The 27,637-nt window shown below is 27.0% G+C and overlaps 4 protein-coding genes across 6 annotated transcripts; 3 read left to right on the top strand and 1 right to left on the bottom strand.

Annotated features, from left to right (window-relative positions):
• Window positions 1-407: 407 nt before the first annotated feature.
• Window positions 408-3,628, bottom strand: LOC111042621 (AKT-interacting protein-like). Its single transcript, XM_022327302.1, has 6 exons — window positions 3,578-3,628; window positions 3,314-3,489; window positions 2,955-3,019; window positions 2,596-2,887; window positions 2,366-2,540; window positions 408-2,144 (listed from the first exon to the last, which is right to left on the bottom strand). The coding sequence occupies exons 1-6, from the start codon at window positions 3,578-3,580 to the stop codon at window positions 2,067-2,069; spliced, it is 789 nt and encodes a 262-aa protein (XP_022182994.1). The 5' UTR covers window positions 3,581-3,628; the 3' UTR covers window positions 408-2,066.
• Window positions 3,629-5,396: 1,768 nt separating this feature from the next.
• Window positions 5,397-13,399, top strand: LOC111042619 (prolyl 4-hydroxylase subunit alpha-2-like). 2 transcript variants are annotated; one of them, XM_022327301.1, is made up of 11 exons: window positions 5,397-5,498; window positions 6,485-6,611; window positions 7,637-7,788; window positions 7,914-8,069; window positions 8,161-8,328; window positions 8,548-8,693; window positions 8,759-8,989; window positions 10,492-10,728; window positions 10,955-10,999; window positions 11,071-11,239; window positions 12,263-13,399. In XM_022327301.1, exons 2-11 carry the CDS (start codon window positions 6,517-6,519, stop codon window positions 12,322-12,324), a joined length of 1,461 nt encoding a protein of 486 aa, XP_022182993.1. In that variant the 5' UTR covers window positions 5,397-5,498; window positions 6,485-6,516; the 3' UTR covers window positions 12,325-13,399. The 2 variants fall into 2 exon arrangements, with proteins under 2 accessions (XP_022182993.1, XP_022182992.1); XM_022327300.1 differs by lacking the exon at window positions 5,397-5,498 and having other exon boundaries at window positions 6,312-6,611; window positions 12,263-13,398.
• Window positions 13,400-15,092: 1,693 nt separating this feature from the next.
• Window positions 15,093-20,101, top strand: LOC111042610 (prolyl 4-hydroxylase subunit alpha-1-like). Its single transcript, XM_022327275.1, has 10 exons — window positions 15,093-15,339; window positions 15,621-15,775; window positions 15,866-16,021; window positions 16,151-16,315; window positions 16,899-17,044; window positions 17,192-17,425; window positions 18,703-18,930; window positions 19,254-19,298; window positions 19,379-19,547; window positions 19,833-20,101. The coding sequence occupies exons 1-10, from the start codon at window positions 15,170-15,172 to the stop codon at window positions 19,910-19,912; spliced, it is 1,548 nt and encodes a 515-aa protein (XP_022182967.1). The 5' UTR covers window positions 15,093-15,169; the 3' UTR covers window positions 19,913-20,101.
• Window positions 20,102-20,682: 581 nt separating this feature from the next.
• Window positions 20,683-26,501, top strand: LOC111042611 (prolyl 4-hydroxylase subunit alpha-2-like). 2 transcript variants are annotated; one of them, XM_022327276.1, is made up of 9 exons: window positions 20,683-21,171; window positions 21,241-21,386; window positions 21,509-21,652; window positions 22,255-22,422; window positions 22,597-22,763; window positions 23,327-23,554; window positions 24,144-24,401; window positions 25,345-25,522; window positions 26,025-26,501. In XM_022327276.1, exons 1-9 carry the CDS (start codon window positions 20,981-20,983, stop codon window positions 26,048-26,050), a joined length of 1,506 nt encoding a protein of 501 aa, XP_022182968.1. In that variant the 5' UTR covers window positions 20,683-20,980; the 3' UTR covers window positions 26,051-26,501. The 2 variants fall into 2 exon arrangements, with proteins under 2 accessions (XP_022182968.1, XP_022182969.1); XM_022327277.1 differs by having other exon boundaries at window positions 21,061-21,171; window positions 21,225-21,386.
• The last annotated feature ends 1,136 nt before the right edge of the window (window positions 26,502-27,637 follow it).

The raw sequence follows: 27,637 nt of genomic DNA, 5'->3' as shown, positions 1-27,637 counted from the left end.
TTTTGGTTATAGTTACAATAATTTCAGTAATTTTAGATTAAATAAAACTTTAATTTTGTATTTTATTATTTGGTTTGATGAAATTCAAGAAATATTAAAATTGCCTAAAATTAATGATTTAATTTATATGAATAATTTTGTTTGTGTACATTAAGACCATTAAATAAGTATATACTATACACTTACTTAATGTTGATAGGATAACCAGGTACAACATACATTAGGTACAACTAGTATCATCAAAATAAATAATTTTTGGGGTTGTGGATCGAAAAACGTTATGCATCATTGCCTTTTAGTACCTGTGTACTAGAACTGGAAAACCATTTTTAACTGTAAATTTTTTTTCTGAAAACTTATTTACAAACAATGTTGTAATATTACATTAAAAAACAATGTTACATCAATATTATCAAATAACAACTAGGTATATTATTTGTAATGAATGAAAATGTGCACAACTCAATTATAGTATATTAGTAATGTAAGTTTGGGATTTAATGTACTTGAAAATTAATTCAAATGTTTAAAATTTGTTTTTGTGTTTGAATAAAGACTACTATTATGTTTTTTTTATACTAAATAAACAATAATGAATAACGATCAAACTATAGGCCTACATGCAAGTCAAATATCTGTAGCCCTATAGTTCCAATATGGATATATATTATGTTAATATAAAATAAACATATATATATATATATTTATATATATGTATATATAGAATATACATGTATTTGTCATATGTAATTACTACATAACTATATCATATTATTAATTAATTAAGCTTCTAAAAAAATATTAATTTTTAAAACATTTAAATAATTTTAAACACTTAAAAATTCACATTTAGTATTTTCACTATATAATGATAAATATGAGCAAATTTGAATGATTTACGTAGCACATGTAGTACCAAATTTTGTTAATTACCACAGTAAGTTAAAGATAACAATATAATAGCATATTTTGGTATTCGAAAAAAAGCCCTAATATCAAAATACAAAAAGCCTCGCTTATAGGAAAAAAAAGCCCCCATACCAACTAAATACATAACACATTTTTACTATAGTGTACATTTTATTATTTTTAATTTTTAAACAATGTATCATTATTTATCCATACTTTTTTGATATAGGGATCTATAACCATATATAATATATTATATAATTTATATATACTTTTATACCATAATAATATTTAATAAAATAATAAACCCAATATTTTAAACTATTAGGTATAAAGGTATTCATGTATAAACATACACTTGAAATATAAGAGATTAAAGTATATAGTAATACAAGTAATTGACATATGATTTTATCTTAATAATGATGAAGGTATTATATTTTATTAATTATTGTAAACTCTTATCTTAGTATCTACAACATTTTAGTACTAAAAATGCGAGTTTTTTGTTCATATAGTTATTGCTGTGATTATTTTTAATTAAAATAAGAATAATTTAATCATTAATAAAAAACAATTAACATTAATTGATTAATGTTAGGTGTATTAGCTCATGAAATATTATAATGACATAAAACTATAAAAGTTTATTCAAATTATTAAACTAGTATTTTTTAATATTATATTTATAGTTATGGATATGTTAAAGAAGTGTTATATGGACAAATGTAATGATTATATTATGATTATATTTAATTATTCAAATAAAAATAAAAAAGAATAATGTATTTAGTTGGTTCGAGGCTTTTCAGTTTTTTTACTGTACTTTGATAGCATGGCTTTTTTCTGGGGCTCTTTTTTTCCTAGATCTGTATTTTATTTCTTGTATTAATTACTTATTAATTGTTAACATTTTTAATATCTTTTTAAAATCGAATACTTAATACAATCATCTTGTGATCTTAAAAGATACCTAAGTCTCCAATGATTTGAATAGTTATAATACATTTGTGAAGTAGAAAATAACTTAAGACATTTATTATGTACCTCATTTAATTAAAATATTAATACTATAGTTTGTACAAATGTACAATTATATCTAATTTTACAAATATTAATACTTTTGTTGATTTTTATTAGATTTAAAAGTTTAATTTTTACGTATTTGGCCGAGAAAATGGTTCTAATGATCCAGGTTGTACCCAAGATAAATGTTGAGTCTTGTTGTCATTTTCCTAAAAATAAAAAAAAACAATTGTTCTATATTATCAATATTTATTTAAGTTAAAAAACAAAAAATTCATTATTGTTGTATTACTAAATAGTGTTTACATATAATGATAACAAATTTGTAGTTAGTTTCTGGACATAAGTTTATTGTGTTATTTATTAACTTTAAATGTCTTTTATGCATTGAAACTATTAGCATTCAATATTCATTTAATATAATACAAACTTTTTGTTGAAGCCATGAACGTCTTATTGTTCCATGAATTTCTTCATCATAAATATCGAATAACAAATAATTTGGATCAATCTCTGAATGTTTTGGTTGCTTATATATATCAACTTGACTGTGTTCTACACATTCTTCACATTTTTTCATATACTTCTCATTATCTGTTTTTAATCTAAAAATAAGTTGTCAGTAAATTATTTACCAAAAATGTGAAATATAATATTTACAATTCAGCAGCTTCTGGATTTTCAGGAGTTTTAGTTCTAGGTATATCATAAAAAGATTTTGATACATGATCTATTACATGCCAAATACGACTAACTCCTTTTTTCCATTCTGGAAAATGATATTGAATACTCATTTCCCCAGTGGTTGGATTGACCAATGGATGAAATAGAGGTGTCTCAAATATCACTTTGGGACAATCGCAATTTGGCCAATGACTGTCTATAAGTAAACGAAAACGAAAAACTCCATTTTTATAAAGCCCGTACCTCGGGAAAATTACTCCATACCATACTGAAACAAGATATAAAATTGATAATGTTTTGGTCAATTTGATTAACTATGTGTAACTTTTGCTTACTGAATGGAGTTTTATCAGCTGGTATAACATATACTCCTGGAATTAATTTTTTGCTCAAAATATTACTGAAATTAAATTATGACAATAATTGATTAATTGAATATTTATATGTGTGTACTAACAGAGGCACCAAAGTAATCTTAAACACATAACAAAGATAAGATGTACTACTACATTCACCACCACTTAAGACCATACAACTATAATTAAATGTATTTAACTGTATCAATTTAGAATATTTAACTAAAGAATAACTAACCACCCATTAAATTACCAATGGTATGAGCAAAACATATTTTTGGGGCCTCTGAGTACTTATTACAAAATATTTGTATTCATTTTAGCTTCTTATTACTTACAATTCAGACATGAGGGTATACTCAAGAAAAAAAGGAATATAATTTGCATTTATATAGGAGTTATTGGTATTGGTTGATTTTACTGCTATACCACTTATACCGGTAGTATCATTGCCTGGAGGTAATACCCGACGAAATGATCCAGTACGATGGAATGCTTCATCATTGTTCCCAGACTATAATTTAGAACATAAAAATATATTAGTTGTGAAAGTAACAATTAACTTTATCATATAATAGGGGTTTAATTAATATTTTACTTACCATTTAAGGTAAATTATATTCAACTTTTATTAATGATTACTATTTTAAAATTGAATTGATTTAAATCGGAGTAAAAATATATATAAGTGCATTACATAATTGAAATTGTTTTTTTATATTTTTAAATTTTACAAGTATACTACAAAAATATTTATGGTATTTAAAAATACCAAATAGAAATTTATTAGCATTACACAATATTTTTTTATGTACGTTAACGTTTTATTTTATAGACAAGAGAGAACAATTTGTTACACTTTACACTATCACTGAGCGATGTTTAGTCTTTTAACTATTTTAATATTTTCATATTCGTTATCAGTTATCACTACCAACATATTATGATAACCATGAACGATAATAACAAAACATAAATCCACCTTGCCATCACGACGATATTACATCTAACCTAGCGTAACCTGTGTATTACAAATACAATTTTTAGGAGAGCCAACAAAACAAACTCTTATGAATTCTTTTTTTTAAATTTTTTTTTTTAATAATTGATAATCTTAACTAACATATAAAAATAATTTATTTGGCTTTTGTAGATTTATTAGTTTTTTTGTATCAATTTTTGTTTTAATTGAGTTTTATTATTCAAACTATTTGTATAGTAACTATGTAAAGTTTTAGGTATGGTTTTGGAATTGTTTTAGTAACATAATTGAAAAAAATTTAAATTACCTTATTAATTTTACATATGAAGTTTGAAAAGTTAATTTATGTTTTGATAATAATTATTGGTGTAATAGGTAGGTATTTGAATTCATAATAGAGTTGGAAATCAAATTATATTAAGTTTGTATAGTAATACCAAAATTTAATTTTAATGATAAACTATCAATTTGTTATTTCTGTAACTTCTAGGGCCACAAGTATAATAATCCAGCAAAAAAGCCACAGATTTTTTAAAACCATCTTCGAAGGTTTGAAACCAAAGAGTAGTATACTTAGATTAACTGTTTGTTTTACAAAATTGTTTGATCATTGTATTTTAAATAACTAATATTAAATAATATATTAAGTATGTTTAATATACATTACTGTTATTTTTTTTACTTGTTTTTTTAATCACTCGTCATATAAAGAATATTCTTAGAAGTATTCAGAGTAAATATACCTTCTTGCAGTGATGTATACAAGTGTAAAGCATGTTTGTATACTAAAAATATGATGGATGTGGTAGGGGGCTTATCAACCTTTGACCCTTTTATTTTACTACTTTGTATTTTAAGGAAATGTTTATTTTCATATGAGTATTTCTATAATATAGAAAAAAACTGAAGTAGATACTAGACCGTTGACATTAAGCAGTATATAGCTTGAAATTACGAGTTGGTAACATCAATAACCGGACGAATAACTACGAATAACTACGAATAACTAGTTCTGATTCTGAGAAGATAAACATAAGATACATTCTAATTTTTTTTTCTAAAAAGTGTATTCAACGATAAAGGAACACGAAATATTTCGAACGCATGACCTTGAATTTCATTTCTGTATTTTTACTGCAAAAGATTTAATATTACATCTATTTTTTTAAATTGTACCTCTCTATATGAATTCGAATTTCAATGACATTCATTTTTTCATGCAACTTTGACACACATTTGTTTTCTATCTTGAAAATTGACTTACAGAGAGAACCAAAGTTTTGAGTAATGCATGCTGAATTTATCATATTTTTTAACCGTATTTATAATTTGGTGAAAATAGTGTAAATGGGCGTTACTTACGACACAGTCGACACCACACCTAAGTTTAACATAAAACATGCGAAATCACACGGAACGCACATTGCTTGTTTAGTCACTTTTTAGGGCATGCGGGCTCGCAAGTGCTCTGCGTTTGATTTATTTTATTAAAAAGAATATTTGCAAATATAATTTTCTGACCATCATTCACTGTCAAATAAGTACGTATTATATATATTCAGATATGCAGATATTCATCTATGTATTTTAATGTTGTACGTCGATATATTTTCATAATAAACAGAAATTCTAGTATCCACAATGCTAAAATTGTTGGCACGCAATAATTGTTATGGTGCTTGATACGACCATTATAAGAGTTTTAAATTTATTTATTTATTTAATTTCAATAAATAAAAATTATAATCATATAATTATTTTGCAAATAATTATTGCCAACTGGTTCTTAGTTTTTGAAAATTATTTTTTTTTGGCTAATATTAGTGGACAAAAATTTTGCCAATTGGAGGGCTTTTTTTAGTTGGCTCTCTCTAAATGGTTTTCTAGCGTATAATATTTTAATGACATATTTGAAAATTCTAAAAAATTATTTGCAATTTTTTAATTATCTAGGTATATCAGTATAATATAATATTAATCATTATAGTACCTATATTTGAACAATGGTCAACACTCCACGGTATTTATATGATATTTAATACGAATATTTAGTATTTGCTATATATGCTAATAGGTATGCTATAGTAAAATTATATGAATCAAAATAACGATGTATGCCACGTGACATTGTAGATTATAATAAATGTATAAGCTATATACACCTATGGCCTATATACTGTTCGTATATCCTCCCATCTGAGTTATAGTGTTGCTAAACAAATTAAACTATAGGCACTGTCGATGTAGAATAGAATGGACAAATATTTGGATTGCTGCACATGAGTAAATATTTTTGAAATTATAGAAATTTAAAAAAAAAATAATAATAATTCTTTTATCTGTCATGTTAAAAAGTTTATTGAACTGTTTATAATTGTTTCACCTCATTGTCATACTAAATTTATCATTTTATACTTTATTTTAGTTACGTTAGCTACGTTAGTTACGTAAATAAGTACTGTGAATAGGTTTGGAATGAACATGTTTAAATATTTAGCCATTGTTTCTTCGTTATTAATATTTGCAGCAGCCGGAGGGAAATGGCATACATCACAAATAATGTTAAAGAAATTATATGATCTGCAAAACGATCATTTTAATGCCTTGGATAAATACTTGGATTTGGAGACAAAACGTATAGAAGAATTAAAAAAGTAATTAAATTTTAATTTTTAGATTCTCCAATATTCTCCCACAACTAGGTTTATACAGAGTATGTATACTGTTTGTATAATAGCAAAGAAAAACTGTATTACAAATAAATTGAAATACATTTTGAGTACATTTACTAGACACAATTTTAAAATTTTAAGTTACCTAAATACCAAATTAAAGAATTCTTTTTTTTTGTATAGTTTTGTTAGGTAAATTTTAAATAATAAATAAGTACCTACTGACTAGGCATATCTTTATCAATAAATAAAGAAGACAAATTTGTTCGTTTGTTTGGCGTAATCTCTGGAACTATAATTACCTGATTTAAAATTTTTTTACCATCAGAAAGCTACTATCCCAAGGAAACATTGCCTTCATTTTATCTCGCTAAGTAGCCCTTAATTGTATTCATTGTAAATTTGAGAATTTCTTATAGAGATAATAGAAATAATAATAATAATAATAATATTTTTTTGTTTATTATAGGGTTTGCTATTGGTTACAAAATTTAGTGTAGATGAATAAGAAATTACCAATTGGTTATGACTTTATGCATGAGGTACCGATTAAAAAAAATTGTTTCACCTATATCAAGCTGAAAATGCGATAAAAAAGTAGTTATTATGATTGAGTATAATTATGTAGATCTGTATTTTATATGACTGAGGTAAAAATCATTAATGGATATTAAGATGGGGTACCTAAATCTACAGGAATTTGTCATGGGAAGTTTTGAACTTCACTAAGCCGGGGCTTAAACTATTAAAATATGACGAATTGAACACAAATTTTGAATCATAGTTGAAGTAATTGTTATTTTTAACGGACAATGAAGTGCACAGAATCTGCCAACGGCTAGTTTATTGTATGAAATAAAAAATACTGTGTTCTATAATGTATATTATCTAATGTATAATGTATTATTTAGGTTTCTAATAAATATTTTTGTTCACTATCTAATATCTATAATGTATTTTATATTAGGTATGTGGATTTTAATATTAATTTTAATTACTTTACTAAGTTGTGTAGCTGCAGTATATGAATGGCGTGATCACAAAAAAACCGACCAACACTTCTTACACGATCACTTGGACGTTATCAAAGTGATGACACAAATGCAACATCATTTTTCAAAAATTGAAGATTTAATAAACAATAAACAATCTACAGAAGGTAATCAAATTTGCATATTTGAATTTATTGGCTATATGCCTATATAACAAAACATCTTTAATAATTAATAAGTATTTAAGTATTATTTCACATTTTATACATAATTAATAAACCAATAAATATAGCATTACACCATATTGACAAACACAAAGATCTTAGCGGTGATCATGTATTGTGGGCACATCAAGCATTGAGAAGACTACAATTATTTTATGCAATCCCTGCATCAGACATGGCGGCAGGTAGAATTAATGAAAAAATTATCGGTGACCGGATGGATGGTAATAATTTATATTTATCATTTTCAACCATGCAATCAAGTTCAGTATTTCTCACTAACTAGTCAACACTGAATGCATTTATTATTATTAGCATGTGAATGTTTCGTCATGGCGAAGTATTGTTCAGAGGGAAACGATATATACGGCGTCCTAGATTGGGCTGTCGAAGCGTATACAAAATGGGAGAGTGATGGTCGACCAGAATGTGTAAATATCGATATTTTAAATTACTTCATAGCATCATCATCAGTATATACAGGTGAAAAATGTGTGAACAAATAAAATATGATAATGCTATTTTCAAAATTAAAAACAAATTAATAAATTAAATAACATTTTTATATTTTTTTTTGACGATCTCGGAAACCGAATAAAACAGCGCCTAATATTATTACTCTCTCACTTAAAAACCTAAATTAAACGTGAATATGATGAATATTACTTAAAAGGTATAACCATTCTTAAAAATATATTTTAGGATTTGACTTTATGAATTTAGTAAATCCAAGTGGATCAAATTATCAAGAATATACTGAAAAATGTGTGAGGTACTATCATCTTATAAGAAACGAATTATTTGAACTGGAAAAGGAGAGAATAATGGATGTAATGGGAGTATATAATGTAAGAATAATAATTATTATGAAAATTACAATTAGAGAACTTAAATTAAATGCATTGTTTTAAAGCGTTTGCAAGGAAATACAATTGAAAATGAATTTAGACATTTATGTAAGCGTGGGGTATCACGAACATTAAAAAAATACTTAAAATGCAGATACCAAACGAATAATTTATTTTACCGAATATTGATGCCATTTAAAGAAGAAGATATTAATAGTGAACCTTTCATTAAAATATATCATGATGTATTATATGATGACGAAATCTTGAAAATTAAAACGGCAAGCTTAGAAAACGTAAGTATTTTAATTGGATCGAATAAATCGTTATTATTACCTAATTTAGATGAGATATAAAATAGCATAAACATGTGCAGTTATATGCAATATGTATAATCAATAGTATTATTTTTTATTCTGTGTGTACTGTGTATGTTGATAAATTAATATCTTGAGTCAAAGAAGTTGTGAATTCTATAGAGTTTCTCTGTTTTGGGGTTTTTGGCCACTCTCTCTATATTATTATATATTCTAAAGTACCTTCAATATTTACTTATATTATATTGAATATAACGGATTGATGATGTCTTAGAGACTGAGCGAGTGGTGTATGTATTGGTCTTACAGTAATGTGTGTTATTAGTGTTATCAGTGTATTTTTTTTTAAGCCTTTAGTATATAACTATGATATCTTAACAATTACAGAAGTTATTAGTGTTATTACTTATGTATTTTTATGTGTCAACAGAGGTGCAACCAGACAGGTTATATAACCCTTTGTGAAATCTTGTATTTCGGTTTCCAGCTAATCATTTCCCATTGATGTATTAATTGAAACAATGTACGCTCCCCCCAGCCGAAATTATTTTCTAGTGCGTCATCACTCATCACCTTTTAGAGAATTAAGAATTCTTCAATATTCAAATTTGAGGGTGGTTTCTAGTATGAATAGATAGAATAAAGTAACCTATGGATGTAGTTGATACTCGAAGGGGGGAGGGGGGATAAAATACTTGTAAAAATAACCGAAATTAAGAGGGGTATTTTCTCACAGATATTTATGTCATGGAATTAGAAGTATCGGCTATAGAGTTCGTTTTTAAGGAGCGTCCCAAGTTCCTCATACCTACAAAGATTTCAATCTTATTAACAAATCGAATCGTAGTGGCTTACTTTTGTTATTACGCTTATTAAAATGTAATATATAGCAAACATATTTTTAAAACATACCACTGTATATCTACTGTACGTCTGTACGTTGGTAATGACTATAATAACAGTTAATAACAATAATACGGCGATGTGAATTCTCAGGTTTTTTTTTAAGTCAAACCGAACGAAACAACTAAATTGAATCAAACATTAAAAACATTTAAAAGGTTCAAATAAATTTGCCTTTATCAAAAATGCTGATTATTTGATAACCTTATAAAATAACTAATATATTTAACTAAAAATATTTAAATTATAGAATAATGACAATAAATACCTATAGGGTAGTCTATGCGATTTATTACTTATACCTTTATATTAACTAATTAAATTAATAACACAAAGTCTAAAAAAAATGTATTCATACTAAAATTGAGAAGCAGATATTACGATAATCAATTTTTATTTGTATTTACATCTTAGATTTGACATAGGAGTGTTCGGTTCGAAAACCTTAACTATTAGAAACATCTATAATTTAGAGATATTATTAACTATTATAATATACCTATACACTTGTATGCACTATACCTACTGTTTTTATTAAAAAAATCTTACCTAATCATATTATTATAATAATATACTAGATGAGAGATGCGCATATTAGAACAACTGGTACCAATACCGCGTTAAAAGAACGAAGCCGTTCAGGTCAAGTCAACTGGATAAATGAACACGATGCTGTTGAATATCTTGATGCACTAAATACTCGTGTTGAATCTTTTACCGGATTTTCTGCAAAAACAGCTGAACAATATCAAGTAGTCAATTATGGTTTAGGTGGTCATTATTTACCTCATCATGATACGTTCCAAAAAGGAACTGTACGTAACACAATTATTTACCTATACAGGCTATACTTAATAATTTTTTAAAAATATTGATTGGAAATGATAGAATAGATAGAATAGATATGATATATATAATTTATAATCATTATATTTTATTAAAATTGATAATCTATTGCTTATACAATATTGAACTATAAATATCATTATATTATTATCTGATTTTTTTAATGATTTTTTATTTTTTTATTTTTTTTTTCAGGAAAATGTGATGTTTGGTAACAGATTAGTGACTGTATTATTTTATGTTAGCCAATTTTATTTTTTTGATTAAGTACCCAAACATATAAAATATAAAAATGTATTACTATTTATTAGTTGACTGACGTTCAAAACGATGGTTATACAGCATTTCCTATGCTAGATATTATTGCTCCTGCTGAAAAAGGATCTGCTTTGGTTTGGCATAATTTGAATATGTCTAATGGAAAATTATGCTATGAAACTCTTCATGGATCTTGTCCTTTATTGAAAGGAAATAAATTGAGTTAGTATTGATTTTTTAAATTTATATAAGCAGCGATAAGATAAAAATGAATTTTAAAATCTTCATTATAGCTGTACCTACATCTATGTGATTTAAGTTTGTATGGTTTATAATACCTAAAAAACTACTAGATTTTTAAGGTTTCCAAGTTTTGATATAAATTAGTTTAAATATAATGACCATCAATGATAGGTATCTTTACTTAGAAAATTAATGTGAAATTGTGCTTCATTGCCGTTTTTTATGAATGCCATTTTAAATTTTACATTTAATTCAACGTATATAGTACCTAAATTATATATAAATAAATTTAAAAACATTCATTAAAAGGTAGGTAGGTGCAAGTTTTTTTAAGAATCAGTAGGTACTCTTAAATCTTAATCTGTAATAGTTAGTTACAATTACAACTATAAAAATTTCTTATATAAAGTACAGAATTGTAGAGTTTACAATTTACGGTTTTAAATAGGTTCTTAACTAATTATATTATAAACAATAAACCTAGATTTGTTATACTACTTATAATTTTTTAATTTTTTTAAACTCGTTCAATTAGGGTATGCGACACACCCACATGTGTTGTGGACGTCTTACAAAATATATACAACATAGCAAGTTTTACTTTAATTATAATACATTTTATTCTATTATTTCTAAAATTACAGTGAATTGAACTGTTATACAATTTAAAGGTAAGATTGTAGTCTAGGCCGTCTAGGGCATCTTTTATTATTTTATTGACATTATAGTTTTTAAGTAAGTTATGATCATTTTAAAATGTACAAAAAATGTACAACTTAAAAATGTTCATAACTTGCTTTTTTAATAAAAATATTGATAAAAGACTGAGACACATGCGGGTGTGATGTGCTCTTAAATTAAATGTTGTATATTGTTTCGTTTAGAGGTTTTTTTCTTTATAAAATAGGTATGCAATATTTGTGTTTATTATGTAATACCTATGTGGCTATAATGTATGATCACTAAACTAAGAATAGAAAATCAACTATTTATATTTTTCAGTTATGACTAGATGGCTATACGAAGAAGGACAACATTTGCCTTATAATTGGAAAAATAAATAAAAACGTGTAGAAATAATAAATATTATATACGATGAAATAACAAATATTTATGTATATAGTAATAAATAGATCTCTTATGTATTCTATATTAACTCTATTTTTGTAGTCTTCCATTATTACTGTTACTCACATATTAATTAAGTATAATAATATGTACATAATATTAGGACAAAAAATTCTCAACCAGATAAGTAGGTAAATTGTATACAAATGGTAAATGGTATATCAGACATCAGTGGATTATTATATTGCTCCTAATAAACATACACCAGTTACGGTTGTTACATATGTATATATATTTAGTATTAAACCATATAGTGTTTCGTATTTATCGCTTTTATTGTTTCAATAGGTATATTCACGTTTAGCGGTTATTTTTATCTGATGACCACTGACCGTTGACATTCAGATTTTTCGATTTACAGATCCTTAAACCCCTTAAGTTATTGTAAGTTTAAAAAAAAATGCTCGAATGATTTTTGTACAGAAATAAAAGATGGACGATGCTGTGTTGAGTGTTTTTAAAAATTGTTTGAATTGTGGGATACTATATAGTATATATAATTGATGATGACCTTAAATTAAATTTTATGATATTTCATTTTTAATACTGTATATAAAATCGAAATGTTTTGAAACAATTATCTTATTAATGCTTAATTATATCATAGAATGTATTATAGTAGATAGTATGTATTAGGCAAGAGCGGGACCCAGGGGAGGGTTTGTGAGGTTAACAGCTGACCCACAGTTTTTTATCGGTAAAATATAGCCCCCCGAAGTGAGAGCTACATAACCATTTTTCTATTGGAAATAATATGTACAATAATCATTGATGGAATAATATTAAATATAAAATAACAATAATTTAAATATATTTACTATGTAAATGTATAAGTGTATTAGGATATATAAATGTATATGCGAAGACTGAGTATTGAAGTATAAAAAGTGTACGAAATCGTGCTGAAACTCATCAACTTATATTGTACCAAAATCGAAAAACACTCTGCGTATCGCACCCGCAGCTGTGATACGGGTCTTAACAAAACACATCGATCCTACTGTTGTTAAAATAAATAAACTGCAAAATATAATTAATATATACGTATACAAATAAAAAAATAAATTTAATATAATAATATTCTGTGTAAATTTGTTAACTGTTCCTTTTTTTTTTAAAACAACAAATGAAAATAACAATTAATTAATAATATCTAAAGTTTGCAAATGTTAAATTTTACTTAAAAATTAGTTATCACTTAAGTCATAATATCATATTATTAAAGTTTTAATAGGAAATTTACTATCTGTAGCATAGTATACGTACGCAATACGAAAATAAGATAAATATGATGGAGAATATTTACATGATAATAATATTCATGAGGAGGGAGGCTGTCCAGTGATAGAACCCTCAATATATTATAGTTATTTTGAATGTTGGTATCAAAATATGATATAAATAACTAATAAGGTAAATAGTAGGACTTTATAATACACAGTTGGTTGAAGTTTTTACGCAGTGACCTACTCGAGGGCCTACTGGCCTATTGTAAGTGAGGCAGACCCACAGTACTAAAATTCTGGGTACACCACTGGTATAAGGTATGTATATAATAATAGATATATCGTTGAAACTTGAATTTTGTACTTAAAGTCATTATTGTGTAACAAATTAAAACCTAAATTTATAAACACATTAGTACCTACTAGTGCTTATGATGGTTGGGTATATTTATTACTTCTAAGGTACAAAGTCCTAAACAATTAATTTTGTATAGGTACCCACGTAAAAATATTGTTATAATAATGTACTCACTATCTACGGCTGCATACGAACTGAGTCCCAGTATAACCTTTTATGACGAATTGACTCCCGGGTTGTTTTGGGGTATAAACCAATTGAGTCCAGTGAAATTGTAGGTATAATACTAATTGAGTCCATGTTTTAATACTAACTGAGTCCCGTTAAAATATTATAATATAAAATAATTATTATATTAATATTTTAATTAATATATAACCAATATATATTTTTTCGTTTGATACAATATATATTGATGGGACTTTTAAAAGCTGCCCAATACAGTTTACTCAACTGTTTACTATCTACGGAATGAAAATAATAACTACATACCATTGGTATTTTGTTTACTTTTGGACAAAGTTTCAATAATATAATATGAATATATAGGTATATCCGTGTGGAGCGGCTTTTGACGCGCGGCATAATTTTCTCTTTGTTTGGATGGTCATTTTATTTTTTACTCAAAATAATCCTCGGACTCAATTCGTATACAATTAGTTTCCTAACCTCGGACTCAATTAGTATATGTCTCGTTTGTACCCGGGACTCAATTAGTATATTAATTTTTTCCGTTCAGGTACGGGGACTCAATTAGTACACACCGCTATCTACGTATACCAACCGAGTTACCATATCAAATAAATCCGGTAGAAATAACATGGTTTTAAACTTTTCATACATGTCCTCCTAACAAAAAAAAATTGTTCATATATGCCTGCAACATAATTAATAATATTACGCACATTTTTGTGGAATTTAAGCTGTATACAATATAAAAGTTACGTTGTATAAATAATAATAGACATGTATGTAGATATATGTATAATATTATGGTTTCAAATAAATCAACCGGCTTTTTTATGTGCGTGTAATTATTATATCCATTTGTCCACAATATAAAATATTATTTTGTTTACTTAATAATGGTCCCGTAAAAATAAAAAATATACATTCACATTTATTTAACGCACCTCCGAGTTTTATAATATACATTTATACTTAAAATATAGAGTGAACACATGCAACAAAAAAAATATGTTAAGATATTTAGTGTTTTTCATTTTCACATGCCCTCTTGCAAATGGAATAAATTGGCATTCGTCGCAAATAATATTAAGGCATCTCTATAACCTACAAGATGAACAGTTTGCCTTGGTCAAAAAATATTTGGAACTGGAAACAGAGAGATTACATGAATTGGAGAGGTGACATTTTTAAAAACAAAATTAAATAGATTTATATTTTTACTTATTTGTAAATGAAAAGATAAATAAATAACAACTTCTAAAATTATTATCATGCGAACCTAACCCATAATTAATACGTGCCATTAATGTAATCAGAAAAGGGCTACAGCATTAAAATCGCTCTTATCCGTTATAGTTACTTTATTGTATAGGTGCTGCTTAATTTGAATAACATTTTATAATATACATATAATATAATGTAACTACATATTGTGATATTTATTCAATTTGTTTTTTAGTCTTATAATTCCAATTTTTGATTGGTACATAGATTATGCATATATGAAACGTACCTTAATACTTAGTCAAGTCGATAGTTTGAAATTGATGTCACGGGTGTACAATAACTTATCAAAAATAAAGAGATTGATGAATAATACAATTTCAGTGAATGGTAATTATGCTCATTTGTTTTAAAATTCAATGTACCGAACTACCACATTGTGTCCTATTGATAAGTTAATGTTGATTACGAAAAACACAGTCATTAAACAATTTGACGAGCAGCAAGAAATTAGCGAATTTAATGTGAAATCAGCTTATCGATCTCTAAGAAGGATTCAAAAAGTGTACTTGATTCCTGCGTCCGACATGGCTGCTGGTAGATATAAGGATCGGATCATCGGAGACCCAATGGACGGTAAGTTCTATGCGACTGATCTGCTATTACGAATTTGTAATAGGTAATATATTTAACATATTATAAAATACTTGCCACATCGGACCATAACTTTTAACGATTATCAACGTTTTTTATTTTAATTTTTAGCTTGCGAATGTTATATAATGTCTAAATATAGTTTCGAAGAATATGACACTTACAGTGTAATAGATTGGGCTGTTCAAGCTTATAATAAATGGTTGATCGATCGTCCAAAATGTGTAGATATAGACAGATTGAATTATTATACAAGATCAGCATCAATGGCCACAGGTATACCTACACAGTCACTGTGTAATAATACAACTATTCATACAAATAAATAAGTATTCAGTATATAATGTGCAGGTAATATGAATATATAAATGTATGAAGTGGAAACATACACAAGTATATGCAGGAACTCAAACTGCCAATTTAAAATCGAGAAATTATGTCCATCTTTCTCAGCATCATTCTAGTTATACTATCCTAAAATTCAAACCCAACTATCTTATATCAACAAAAAAACCACCTTCCATTCCATCATAATCTCAAATTTCAATTGAACTATAAACTCGGATTTTTGTGACTTCAATCTATCTAAACAGACGCATCAAAAAATATACAGTAGTACCAAATAAAGTACCTATATCTCCCCTGGGAGGCTTCTTCACTAGTTATTCTATGTCATATTTTGTTTTTTTTATTTATTACCATATTTTAAGTCTATTGTTCGATTATTTAACAGATGGCTTTTAAAAAAGAACAAAAAAAAAACATATAAATACATACTAATACACATTACACTTATACATACTTAATAAGCTATACAGGCCACATTGGAAGGTAATTAATGAAGTATCTTTTTTTTTAGGATTTAGTTTAGAAACTCTATCGGATTTTAGTAATCTGAATCTTTCAGAAAACACTAAGCATTCTGCATATTTTTCTCTAATGGCAAAGGCATTAAACATTCGCGATATCAGTGCACAATCTGCAGATATATATGACACATATGATGTAAGAATTTTGAATGATTAAAGCTATATTAACTAGGTACTCGTATATAATATGATATTTGATGTTCGCTAGTTGGTTGTATAAACACTTATATGACATGTATATTTCTCAACTGTTATATTATTAAATATAGAATTTCGGTTTTAGGATTATGAACAATTCAATCTAGTAAGACGTTTCCACAATTTATGCAGGACAGGCAAATCTGTGCGACCCTTAACGTGTGATTCTAAATGCCGTTATCAAACAAAAAATTCTCCGTATAGAATGTTAATGCCTTTCAAAGAAGAAGATATCAGCAGCGATCCGAACGTAAAACTCTATCATGACATTATCTACGACGAAGAGATTAAAACGATTACTGATATGGCTTCGAATGATGTAAGTAAATCATTTAACTAAATTAGATATACACTGTATGACTATATTGAGTATAGACACGTGTCCAGATGCCATTAATAATTATGATTAAATAGGGGTAACACCCAATATATGTCAAAAATATTTCGGCATCTACTAATATACAGTAATAAGTGATGGTACATATTGTTGTAGTAGTATAATACAGGTTAGGTTAGAAGTTGTATCTTAGAAGACTTTGTGAAGATGTTCAGTTGACCAAATGGAAAATATTATGGAGATGCTACTAAAACTCAGTGATAACCGTGTGGTAAAAATTAATTTTAAAAAGTGTTATAGATAGGGTTGCCATAATGTTTTTAGACCAAATCCGGACATCAGTTCCGTTTCCGGGGGAGGGGGTGTAAAATTAAAGTTAAACAGTATTGTTCTTTCATTAATACAATTTTATTTAAATCTATAAATAAAACGTCTACATAAGAGTTATTAGGTTAAACATGTTATAATAATTAATTAACTTATACTAATAAATAGAAATTAGATATTATTAATTTATACAGAGTGAACCCGGAAATCTGTCACCAAACATAACTTTTTGTATCAATATAACCACGTTAAACGGTTACCTTTATAAAATCCGGACATTTTTCAAATCCGGACGCCAATCCGGACTGGTGTTTGAAATCCGGACTGTCCGGACGAAATCCGGACGTATGGTAACCCTAGTTATAGATGATGTAGTCTTGAGGTAGAAGAGAGAAAGGGGAAGAGAGAGAGAGAGAGAGAGAGAGGCCCACTTTATAAGTTTAAATCTATAACTCCATAATTCGAACAACATAATATAATCACAGCAGCAGATATTATTATTTATAACACACCTTCAATAAAATAACAAATGTACAAATAGTAAATTGTACCTATATTTTTTGTTTTCTATCTAAGTTTAATGAAATTTATAGGTACAATTAAGTATTTATCTACATATGTTTTAAAATGGTGTTATAAATACAAACACAGTATAAGTTATCTCAGCGATTAAAATCAACTAATAAAAACAGATTTCGAATAAAATGCATAAAGATGCTTAAATTATTATTGTATTGTTTACAATTTAAACTTTGTGCACGATTGAGAATCGTTTTAAGTTATTTTGCAACACCGATTGACTAAAAATATCCAAACAGAATTTCAATAGTACTTTATAACATAAATTATACAGTTATACATACATATAACAATTATTGACTTACTAGAGCCTCAGAAATTATAATTTTAAATTATTATGTTTCACTCCACAGTTGTCCGACGCAGCATATTACTTAGACGGTAAGGTTACTTTGTTTGACGACCGACGCCTGGGTCAGCTGAAATGGTTTTTGGAAAATTCGAACCCGAAGCTGTTTGGTAAGCTTAACGAACGTATTGAATGCATCACTGAGTATTCCACCAAGACGGCCGAAGGATTTCAAACGGTAAATTACGGCTTAGGTGGTCATTTCACTGTGCACTTGGATGCATTTATAGATGTAAGTGATTTTTTGTTACATAAGTACCTTCGAAGTTGATATTTAATTATAATAACTAACTAGTTACCTGGTATAGCCACTCTTATATTTTGTTCAGGTTTTTCAATCTGGTGAAATACCCATACAAGCAACGCCACCATTAAAATTATATTGTACATTTCTGAATCACATGTTTTGAACCATACTTTTACCGTGTTCTAAATTAAAATGTTGTTTATTACTTAATATAATACCACTTAGGTATATCCACACGACCACACCATACATAAATATATTGTTCCGTTTAATTACGATGTTTGTAGGATTTACATTTTTTTTTTTAGGGCCCTAAGTTGAACGGTAACAGATTGGTCACCACACTATTCTATGTTCGTTATTTATCATCATTTATCCGATCAAATATTAAACACTATACACATTGACAACAATTTCTTTTCTTATCTTATAGATGACTGACGTCCCAGATGATGGGTATACTGTATTTCCAAATTTAAACTATGTTGCACATTGTCGTAAAGGAACGGCTTTAGTTTTTACAAACTTATATTTGAATAATGGTTCTGTAAATAGTGGCACTTATCATGGAGGTTGTCCTGTGATAAAAGGAAATAAATGGAGTGAGTAATTTCATAATATGGATAGGTTAGTAAATATAGTACAAATTACTGTTGGATGAAAAAAAAATTATGCAGAAACATACACCAAAGAATATACCATCTAATTGGGTAGTTTCAAACAAATTAGCAACAATATACACATATAATATAATATATTATTTATAAAAAAAAATTTGTTTTTGATTAAAAATGTCATGGAATAGGAAATATAAAAATTAATTTTGCTGTTGAACTATACCCTCAATTCAATAGTTTATAACTAATGTTTTTTTTTATACATTTTAGTTATGACAAAGGTAGTATTCGAAGAAGGACAACCGTTAACATACAATTGGCGAGATAATAAAATAATAAACGTAGTTTAGAAATATTGTTTATTTTGTTAAGTATATATTTAGTTTAACTGGAATAACAAATATATTGGGTACATGTAGGTACTTATTATTCATACATACTGTAAATTAAATTTATACACCTATACCTGTGTACTTTTACTAATTTCATAATGTCGTCTAAGTAATTTAAAGTATAGAAATAAATTTAATTACTAAACATTGTACGTATACCTTTATCTGCATTATGTATTACATATATCATATTTTTCACATTTTGTATTAGGTACATTATGTATAATATATTATGTTAAAATGTTAAATCCATGTGATAAATGTGATTCGAATGATACAATTATTTTTTTGTTAGACGAAAGTTCCTACTATCTAGTCAAAAAAGCTTGTTTTTTGATACAATTTTGAATTTTTTCAAGTCTGATTACACCAAGTAAGTCATAAGCTCAAATTAGGCGAATAGGGGGCCAAGAAAACACTTTAAAATGCTAAGTATAGTTTAGCCTCCCAAAAAATGATCAGATACACGACGTATTTTCATATAGGTATCATAATTTAGTAATTTTATCAAAATACCCTAGTCCCTAGACCTAACCCTTACAAAAAGGTAGAGGCTACAACACTCTTTTTAGCTCTTTCCGTATCACAATGTATTTAATTTGTAATTTGTGTTTTCGAAGCCACTGTGTCATTTATACTAAATACTAATTACATACCTAACTGAATAAACAATTGTAATTATTTTACTCTTGTATGTTCATAATATTTGTTATTTCATTATAATAATATATCTGTACGACTGCACCTAATATTATATTATAGTGTACCTACTATACATTTAAAAAAATTCAAATAGGCTACACTATAGTTATCACTACAATATACATTTCTAACGGATAATTTAGTACCTACTTAACCCAGATAAATTACATTTCGCTGCGAATAAACACCTAACCAAATAGTTCATAGATTTATTTACATGCATGGTTTTAAAATCATGAAACGTTATAAACCTGTAGTGTGTGTTTGTTAGATATATAATTACTAGTTGATGTATTGTGTACGTGATCACAGTAGTTTTCACTGATGGATATAATGTATAGTTTACAGAAAATTATTATTGTTTTATATTTAATTCACTTTAACTTGTGCCACGGCAACAATTGGCATTACTCGTTGTCTTCGGTCTACGAACTGTTCAACTTGGAAGTCGAACATATAATTGCAACGGAAAAGTACATACAAAATGAGTATAATAGATTAGAAAACATTAGAAGGTAATCACAAATTGAACTAAAAAGAAGAATAATATATTTAAAAAAAATTTAAGTTTGAAAAATGTTCAGGTTTATAGAGCAACGAAAGAAACAAAACGAAAAAGAGCTCGCAGAGTCGTACACGGAGAGCTCCATAAATGCGTTCAAAACCATTCTACGAATTAAAAGTGATTGGGAAACATTAAAAAACAAAACTGCACAAACAACTGTGATCGGTAAATTCAAATATTATCGATTTTAGTTAAAATTTATTTTTTTAAAAATTTGTTTTATTTCCGTCTATTGAGTTTTCCTCGTGTGTACAGTATAATTATAAGCATATTTTTTACTGTTTTAGGGGAATTCAAAGATAAATCAGTGACCTATGATAACATTGTCAGTGGATTAAAAGCTATAAGGAGGTTACAGATTATCTACGAACTTGATGCTCACGAAATATCGAATGGAAACATTGGTGGCCACCCAACTAAACCGTTTGATGGTAATAATACTGCAATGAACTATTAAACATTTGCGTGTTTATAATATTATAGTATAAGTGAGTGGCACCATTATTGTGTAAAAAAATAGGCTGAAGTGTATGAATAAAACTAAATTGTAAAAGTATATATTACGTATTATGTGTGTTGGTCATAATGCCACAATATAACGCCTGATCTGACTTTGGTATGTCAAAAAAATGATCTAGAATAAGCTGAGTTTGGACAAGGTAGATAGGAAAGTATACTCGTATAATATGCAAGTTTATCATAATATTTTGTCCTTCAAAATGTTTAAATTAAATATAATAGTTATCATATTAAAAAAAATTATTCTGTCGTAATTAAATATTTACGCAAGACTTGACTAAAATATTTAATTTCTCGACGAGCAAAATAATTCGAAATCAAAATGTTCCCATATATTATATTATGCTCACAGACAACCAACGATCGAAATTTAAAAATAAAAACCACCATGTACCTTGGCTATACCTGTTAATATTCAATACCGAAAGCCATTTTGCTGTAATGATTAATACCTACCTGTTAATGTATAGACGTTATAAATTTATAATGTATTAATTAGATTTATTTATTCTAGTTAACGATTGCTATGATATGGCATCTTTGTGTTACGATAATGCCGAATATCATTGTGCATACTGGTGGTTTGTCGAAGTCTACGATAAAAACAATAAAGAGGGTAATGAATTAAAAGTTGATTACAGCACATTCATAACAAAATTTGCCTGGTCGAGTTACTTAGTTGGTAAGTACTTATATAATATACACGTACACTTAATACTTATAAGTTATATGGGCATATGGTACCTATACTGTAGTGAGTTGTAATGGTTAGTGAATTATGGGAACTATAACAATTGATTATTGTAGGCAGACATAGTAAATGTGGCACATTATTATCGTACTGAAACAAATTTAGGTAACATTGACCGTGCGTTGGATATATTAAACAAGTATATCGAAGAAACTAACGAAACTAACGATAATATCCTGAATATGCAGTTCACAATATGGGTCGGAAAGACCGTTTTTAAGCGCAACACGGCCTACGATCAAGATAAAAAGTTCTACTCGTATTCACTTCAAGTAAATATAATATTACAACGTTATAATATGTTATATGAGATACTGATATCTTGGTTATGACTAATATGTATATTAAAAAATAGCAATGTTCAATATAATTTATATGACGTGTATATACTACAGGCACATAGCATTATCACACTGACCCCCAGTCCGAAAAAAAGGTTAAAAATCTCATTGTTTTTTTGTTTCATATGGTAGTTTTAAAAAACAAATTCATGTCTTGATATTAATATCGTAAGATAATGTCCCTCTGTACGTAACTATTACAAACCTAACCTAACGTAATCATTTCGTTAAACGCTTTAACGGCAACTGCTCTTTGTGAACCGACCCACCAGGTCATGATTATTGATTACCTACAATTAACAATTAATTGTGTTAATACAGATACTACGGGTCGCCTATGTCCTACTGGCTATTCTATATTTCATCCGACGCACTATAGGTACTTTCAAATTATCGTGTTTTCCTGAAAGACCAGGGGGCCTTGGATTAATATTATATGACAGTTCATGAATTTTCAATCGCAATCAAATAAACAATGTGTAAAATTCTTATAGAAACTAGATTCAGAGGAAGAAGTCAGTGATTTCAAAACTGCGTGTCTGAATACAATGGATTTCAAATACTTTGAATTGAAATGTCGTTATTATCATGGAGGTCGTAAATATTTGATGATTGGTCCATTACGTGAAGAAATTGTATCTGTAATACCAAGCATGATGCTGTATCATAACGTTCTGTTCGACGACGAAATAAAGAAAATAAAAGAATTGGCTAAACCTAAGGTAAAGTATGTAGGTATTGGTACCTACTATACCTATATATATATAAATATATTAATAAAACAATATATGGCTAATGGCCTATGCATTTATTGTACATAGATTATAGTCGGATTGAATGTATACGTGACAGCTTTTAAATATTGTATAATTCTTAACTACCTTTGAGGGGCGTTTTCAGGTCAATTCTACGGATAGGGGGGTGCGTTATAACTTATAAGTACTTGCCAGAAAGACCATAGGCATAAAACATTTATTAGAGACCAATAATTAATTTTACAAATTAATTTAATTTTATGTCCATGTAGTAGGCATACAACTTTGAAAGCAGGACTTAAAAAATAATTCTATTCATTAGATATTTTAGGGAAATAACAATTTTTCAACGCCGTACGTTTGTAAGACGGAGACAACATAATAGTATTATACGCATATGGGTAGACACGTAGCTTTCTCTTAATCATTTATTTAGTAAATTATTGAACATCACAAATAATTTAATATGACCTACATATTATGATGCTTTATCGGACATTATATAGTCATAATATTAATATAAATATGGTTATATATTCTGCTTATTATTTTTTAGCTGGAAAGATTGTCGATCGATACAAACGAAGATATATCCCTTAGAAAAGTGGCATCGTTTAGGGAACACAATGATCCAGTATTTGAGACAATTCACCATAGACTTGCTCAGATTTCTTCAAAGCCCACGACAAAAATTGTGGACAAATACGTTGTTACTAATTACGGTATCGGCGGACATTACTTACCGCACTCTGAATACATAGACGATGACCATTTGATCAACAGCAAAGGAAGAGACGCCATAGTCATTATACATGTAATGTATCATTGTGCTTTTTATTAAATTAGGTATATAATCAAAACATAGTTATGACCTTTAGGATCCGAGTGTTGAAGACTTGTATCTTTTTTTGGAACATCATTAACTATGCTTTCCTAGCTTAAAATTTGTACGAATCTAAATACCTAAGTAACTATTATTTTTGTATTTTTATTGAAATTTATTGCGTTTTTAAAGATATTTTTGTGACTTTTGACTTTTTAGGACATATTTTTACGTTTTAGGGCATTTTTTACTTTTATTTCATAGCTGAGATATAGATTATGATTTAATTATTTTTTAATACATTTTCATTTATTATTATTCATAAATCAAATAATTAAATTTTTCTTATACCTATTACGAAAAATACTTCAAACAAAATGTTCAGGTAATTGTTTTCTAGATTGAAACCAGTTTTGAAATTTGAATTTAAATCAAAATCAATTATTTATAAACTGTAATTTTTAATTTTAAAATCAATGAATAATTTGATTAACTTTAATAGTTTAATGAGTGTTCTATAATTATTTAAGTCAGTAACATATAAACATTTTTAGGGCATTTTTATAAGTTTTAAGGGAACCAATATTCGGGCCTAAATGGTATAAAAAAATATTCTGCTTTGGAATGTACAAAAAAATGTGTTTAAAAATACATGAATTGATAAACTTACTTAGAAAATTACTTTTTGGTGACAAGAGACTCTTTTATATTGCAATAGGTAATTCATATTTTTTCAACTTAACCTTAAGTATTACTAGACATATTTATCACTATTGCCTTGTGTAGTTGTGTTTTAACATTATTACCTCAAATTTAAAACGAACCAATAACCAAGTTAGCTTTAATAATTGACACAATTACCTACTTATTGATGCATACGGAAATGTATTAAAAAATCAGCTCTCGCTTTTAATATTATTATTTTCAAATTTAGATGGACGACGTGCCAGAAGGAGGTGCCACGGTGTTGCCCGATATAGAAGTACGTGTGCCAAGCACTAAAGGCTCAGCACTAGTCATACACAATACGATGGACACTTTCTCACCGGTAGAAGAATTATTACAATTTGCACAGTACGGCTCTTGTCCAATAGTTTACGGTGACAAATGGAGTGAGTATAAAAAAAATAAAGGAGTGGCTCCTACAGAATATAGTGCCGCACTCTTTATAGATTAGAATCTTAATTTTTGTGATTATCGATGTCGAGAAATGTTTACAAATGATATTCGTTCAATAATTGAGATTAGAATTTTTACATTGTGATTGAAAAAAACAGATTTTGCTTTAAATTTTAATTTTAAAAAAGCTCAAGTTATATTAAAAACAACTACATTTCTAAATTTCACTACGATGAAAAAAAAAAAATTAAATTTGGAAAAAAAACTTAAAAATGTAAACAGAAATAAGAATTCTTTAAATCACAAAATGTCTGAGGGACCGAAACTGAGTAATTATAGGCAGTTTCACATTAAACGGACTTACACTAATGTCATAGATTAAATATATAATATTGTGTATATAATATATATACATATATGCAGCGAACTGATCAGTCCAACTGCATGTTACAAATATAATATTTTTGAACCATAATTCAATTATTACATTTACAGCGTTGACAGTATGGATAAATGATTGAAGAACGCATACTAAACGTGTCGCAGACCGCAGTAATGTATTAGTAGACTATAATTACAATAAATTATGTTCTTCGTGAAATTCTACATCGACGGAGTAACAAGAAAATTAGAAATAACGTACCTATAGTAGATACTTATATAATATAAATATAATATGTTAAAGGTATTTTTATTATTATTTTGTATTTTAATATAGATGACATATTTATAACGAATTAGATGGTAATTACTAATTAAATGTCAAAAACTCAAAATTATTTGTTGATAAACTGTTTATAAGTGTGAAGTACGTGGTGTCTGTATAATATCTACATTTTTGTTGTACCTATAATATGTGTATAACTGTATGTTTATTGTTTAGATGTTTATAGCTGGTTTCCAAAAAAATGTAACAATCTATTAGTTCAAATAAAGTTATCAATATACAAAATAAACCAAAACCATAAGTGATTATTGTTGAACGTTTATTATTATGACACCATCAAAACAATTTTTTTTTCTAGATCCACGGATACTAGTATTTTAACTGGTAAAAATAATATAATAAGACTAAAACTATCAAAATAGAAAACGATATTATCCGTAGACTTAAAATAGTTTTAACCCCATAAAATAAAAATGATCTAATGTAATAATTGTTTTAAATCAATTTAGGATAAAGAAAAAAAACATATAATGAATCAGAAATGAGTATTATGTAAAATCTTACTCAACTGTACTTATATATACCTTGTGCGGATGCACAAAAGTATAAAACACATATCTTTTGAAATACAAAATACAAAATACTCAAGAAAAAGTATTTTAAATAAAAACTATAAAAATACGAAATACGTAGCTATTTAAAATAATTTTAGTCAAAATATAAAATGGAAATTGAAAATTTTTTCAAATAATTCTAATGTTATGATAAAAATACATAATTATACACTTAATATTACAATACATTAACTTTCAAGCTATACAATAGCTGAATTATTGATTTCGTTGGTTTCCAAAATAACTAAAATTATTACTCTTCCTTTAAATAATTGATTTAGTCGAAATTTGAACTTAAAATGATTGTAAAAATACTAAGTTACACATATTTTCTTTAAATTTTTTGGTTGTATTATGAACCCCAAACCATAAACTATGAACATTGTTTTATATTTTCAATGCCTTAGTTATAAAAATTGAACATTTTATGAATTTGAAACTACAAAATAATTTGCCACTTTCTAATTTGATACATTTTTAATTTTAAATGCTTATAAAAATAATTGTGATTGTGTATTTATAATATTTTTGAATTGATATTGTAACAATGTAAGAGAAGACTAGTATTTGAACTTTCAAGATTTTTGACCTAACAAATAAAATTTTGTTGTAATTAATAGAAAAAAATAGTAAATTTAAAATGTTTGTAAACAGCTCAAACAGGTCAAAGTATTTTGAAAAAATGATAAAAAATTTGGAGTAAATTACAAGTATGGATTTACGGATATTTATTTTTAAAGTACACCAAAATAAGAAAATCGTTTCATGAGAAATCGAGTAAATGTTCAATGTCGTAAACATTTGAACTTCAAATGCTATAAAAATTT

Source organism: Myzus persicae, unplaced genomic scaffold (genome assembly GCF_001856785.1).
Source record: "Myzus persicae strain clone G006 unplaced genomic scaffold, MPER_G0061.0, whole genome shotgun sequence".
In the NCBI taxonomy this organism is placed as follows: domain Eukaryota; kingdom Metazoa; phylum Arthropoda; class Insecta; order Hemiptera; family Aphididae; genus Myzus; species Myzus persicae.
This window is presented reverse-complemented; position numbering and strand designations above follow the sequence as displayed.

Bases quoted from the DNA above. Each gene is read 5' to 3' on its own strand.
- LOC111042611 (XM_022327276.1), top strand. From the start codon at position 20,981: ATGGATATAATGTATAGTTTACAGAAAATTATTATTGTTTTATATTTA. The intron at 21,172-21,240 runs GTAATCACAAAT...AAAAATGTTCAG, and splicing joins AGATTAGAAAACATTAGAAG to GTTTATAGAGCAACGAAAGA. The intron at 22,423-22,596 runs GTAAGTACTTAT...AAACAAATTTAG, and splicing joins CTGGTCGAGTTACTTAGTTG to GTAACATTGACCGTGCGTTG.
- LOC111042619 (XM_022327300.1), top strand. From the start codon at position 6,433: ATGAACATGTTTAAATATTTAGCCATTGTTTCTTCGTTATTAATATTT. The intron at 6,612-7,636 runs GTAATTAAATTT...TACTTTACTAAG, and splicing joins CGTATAGAAGAATTAAAAAA to TTGTGTAGCTGCAGTATATG. The intron at 10,729-10,954 runs GTACGTAACACA...TTTTTTTTTCAG, and splicing joins ATACGTTCCAAAAAGGAACT to GAAAATGTGATGTTTGGTAA.
- LOC111042621 (XM_022327302.1), bottom strand. The intron at 2,541-2,595 runs GTAAATATTATA...ACTTATTTTTAG, and splicing joins AATCCAGAAGCTGCTGAATT to ATTAAAAACAGATAATGAGA. The intron at 2,145-2,365 runs GTTTGTATTATA...TTTTATTTTTAG, and splicing joins GTTCATGGCTTCAACAAAAA to GAAAATGACAACAAGACTCA.
- LOC111042610 (XM_022327275.1), top strand. From the start codon at position 15,170: ATGTTAAGATATTTAGTGTTTTTCATTTTCACATGCCCTCTTGCAAAT. The intron at 15,776-15,865 runs GTAATTATGCTC...CGAAAAACACAG, and splicing joins TAATACAATTTCAGTGAATG to TCATTAAACAATTTGACGAG. The intron at 19,299-19,378 runs GTTCGTTATTTA...CTTATCTTATAG, and splicing joins TGGTCACCACACTATTCTAT to ATGACTGACGTCCCAGATGA.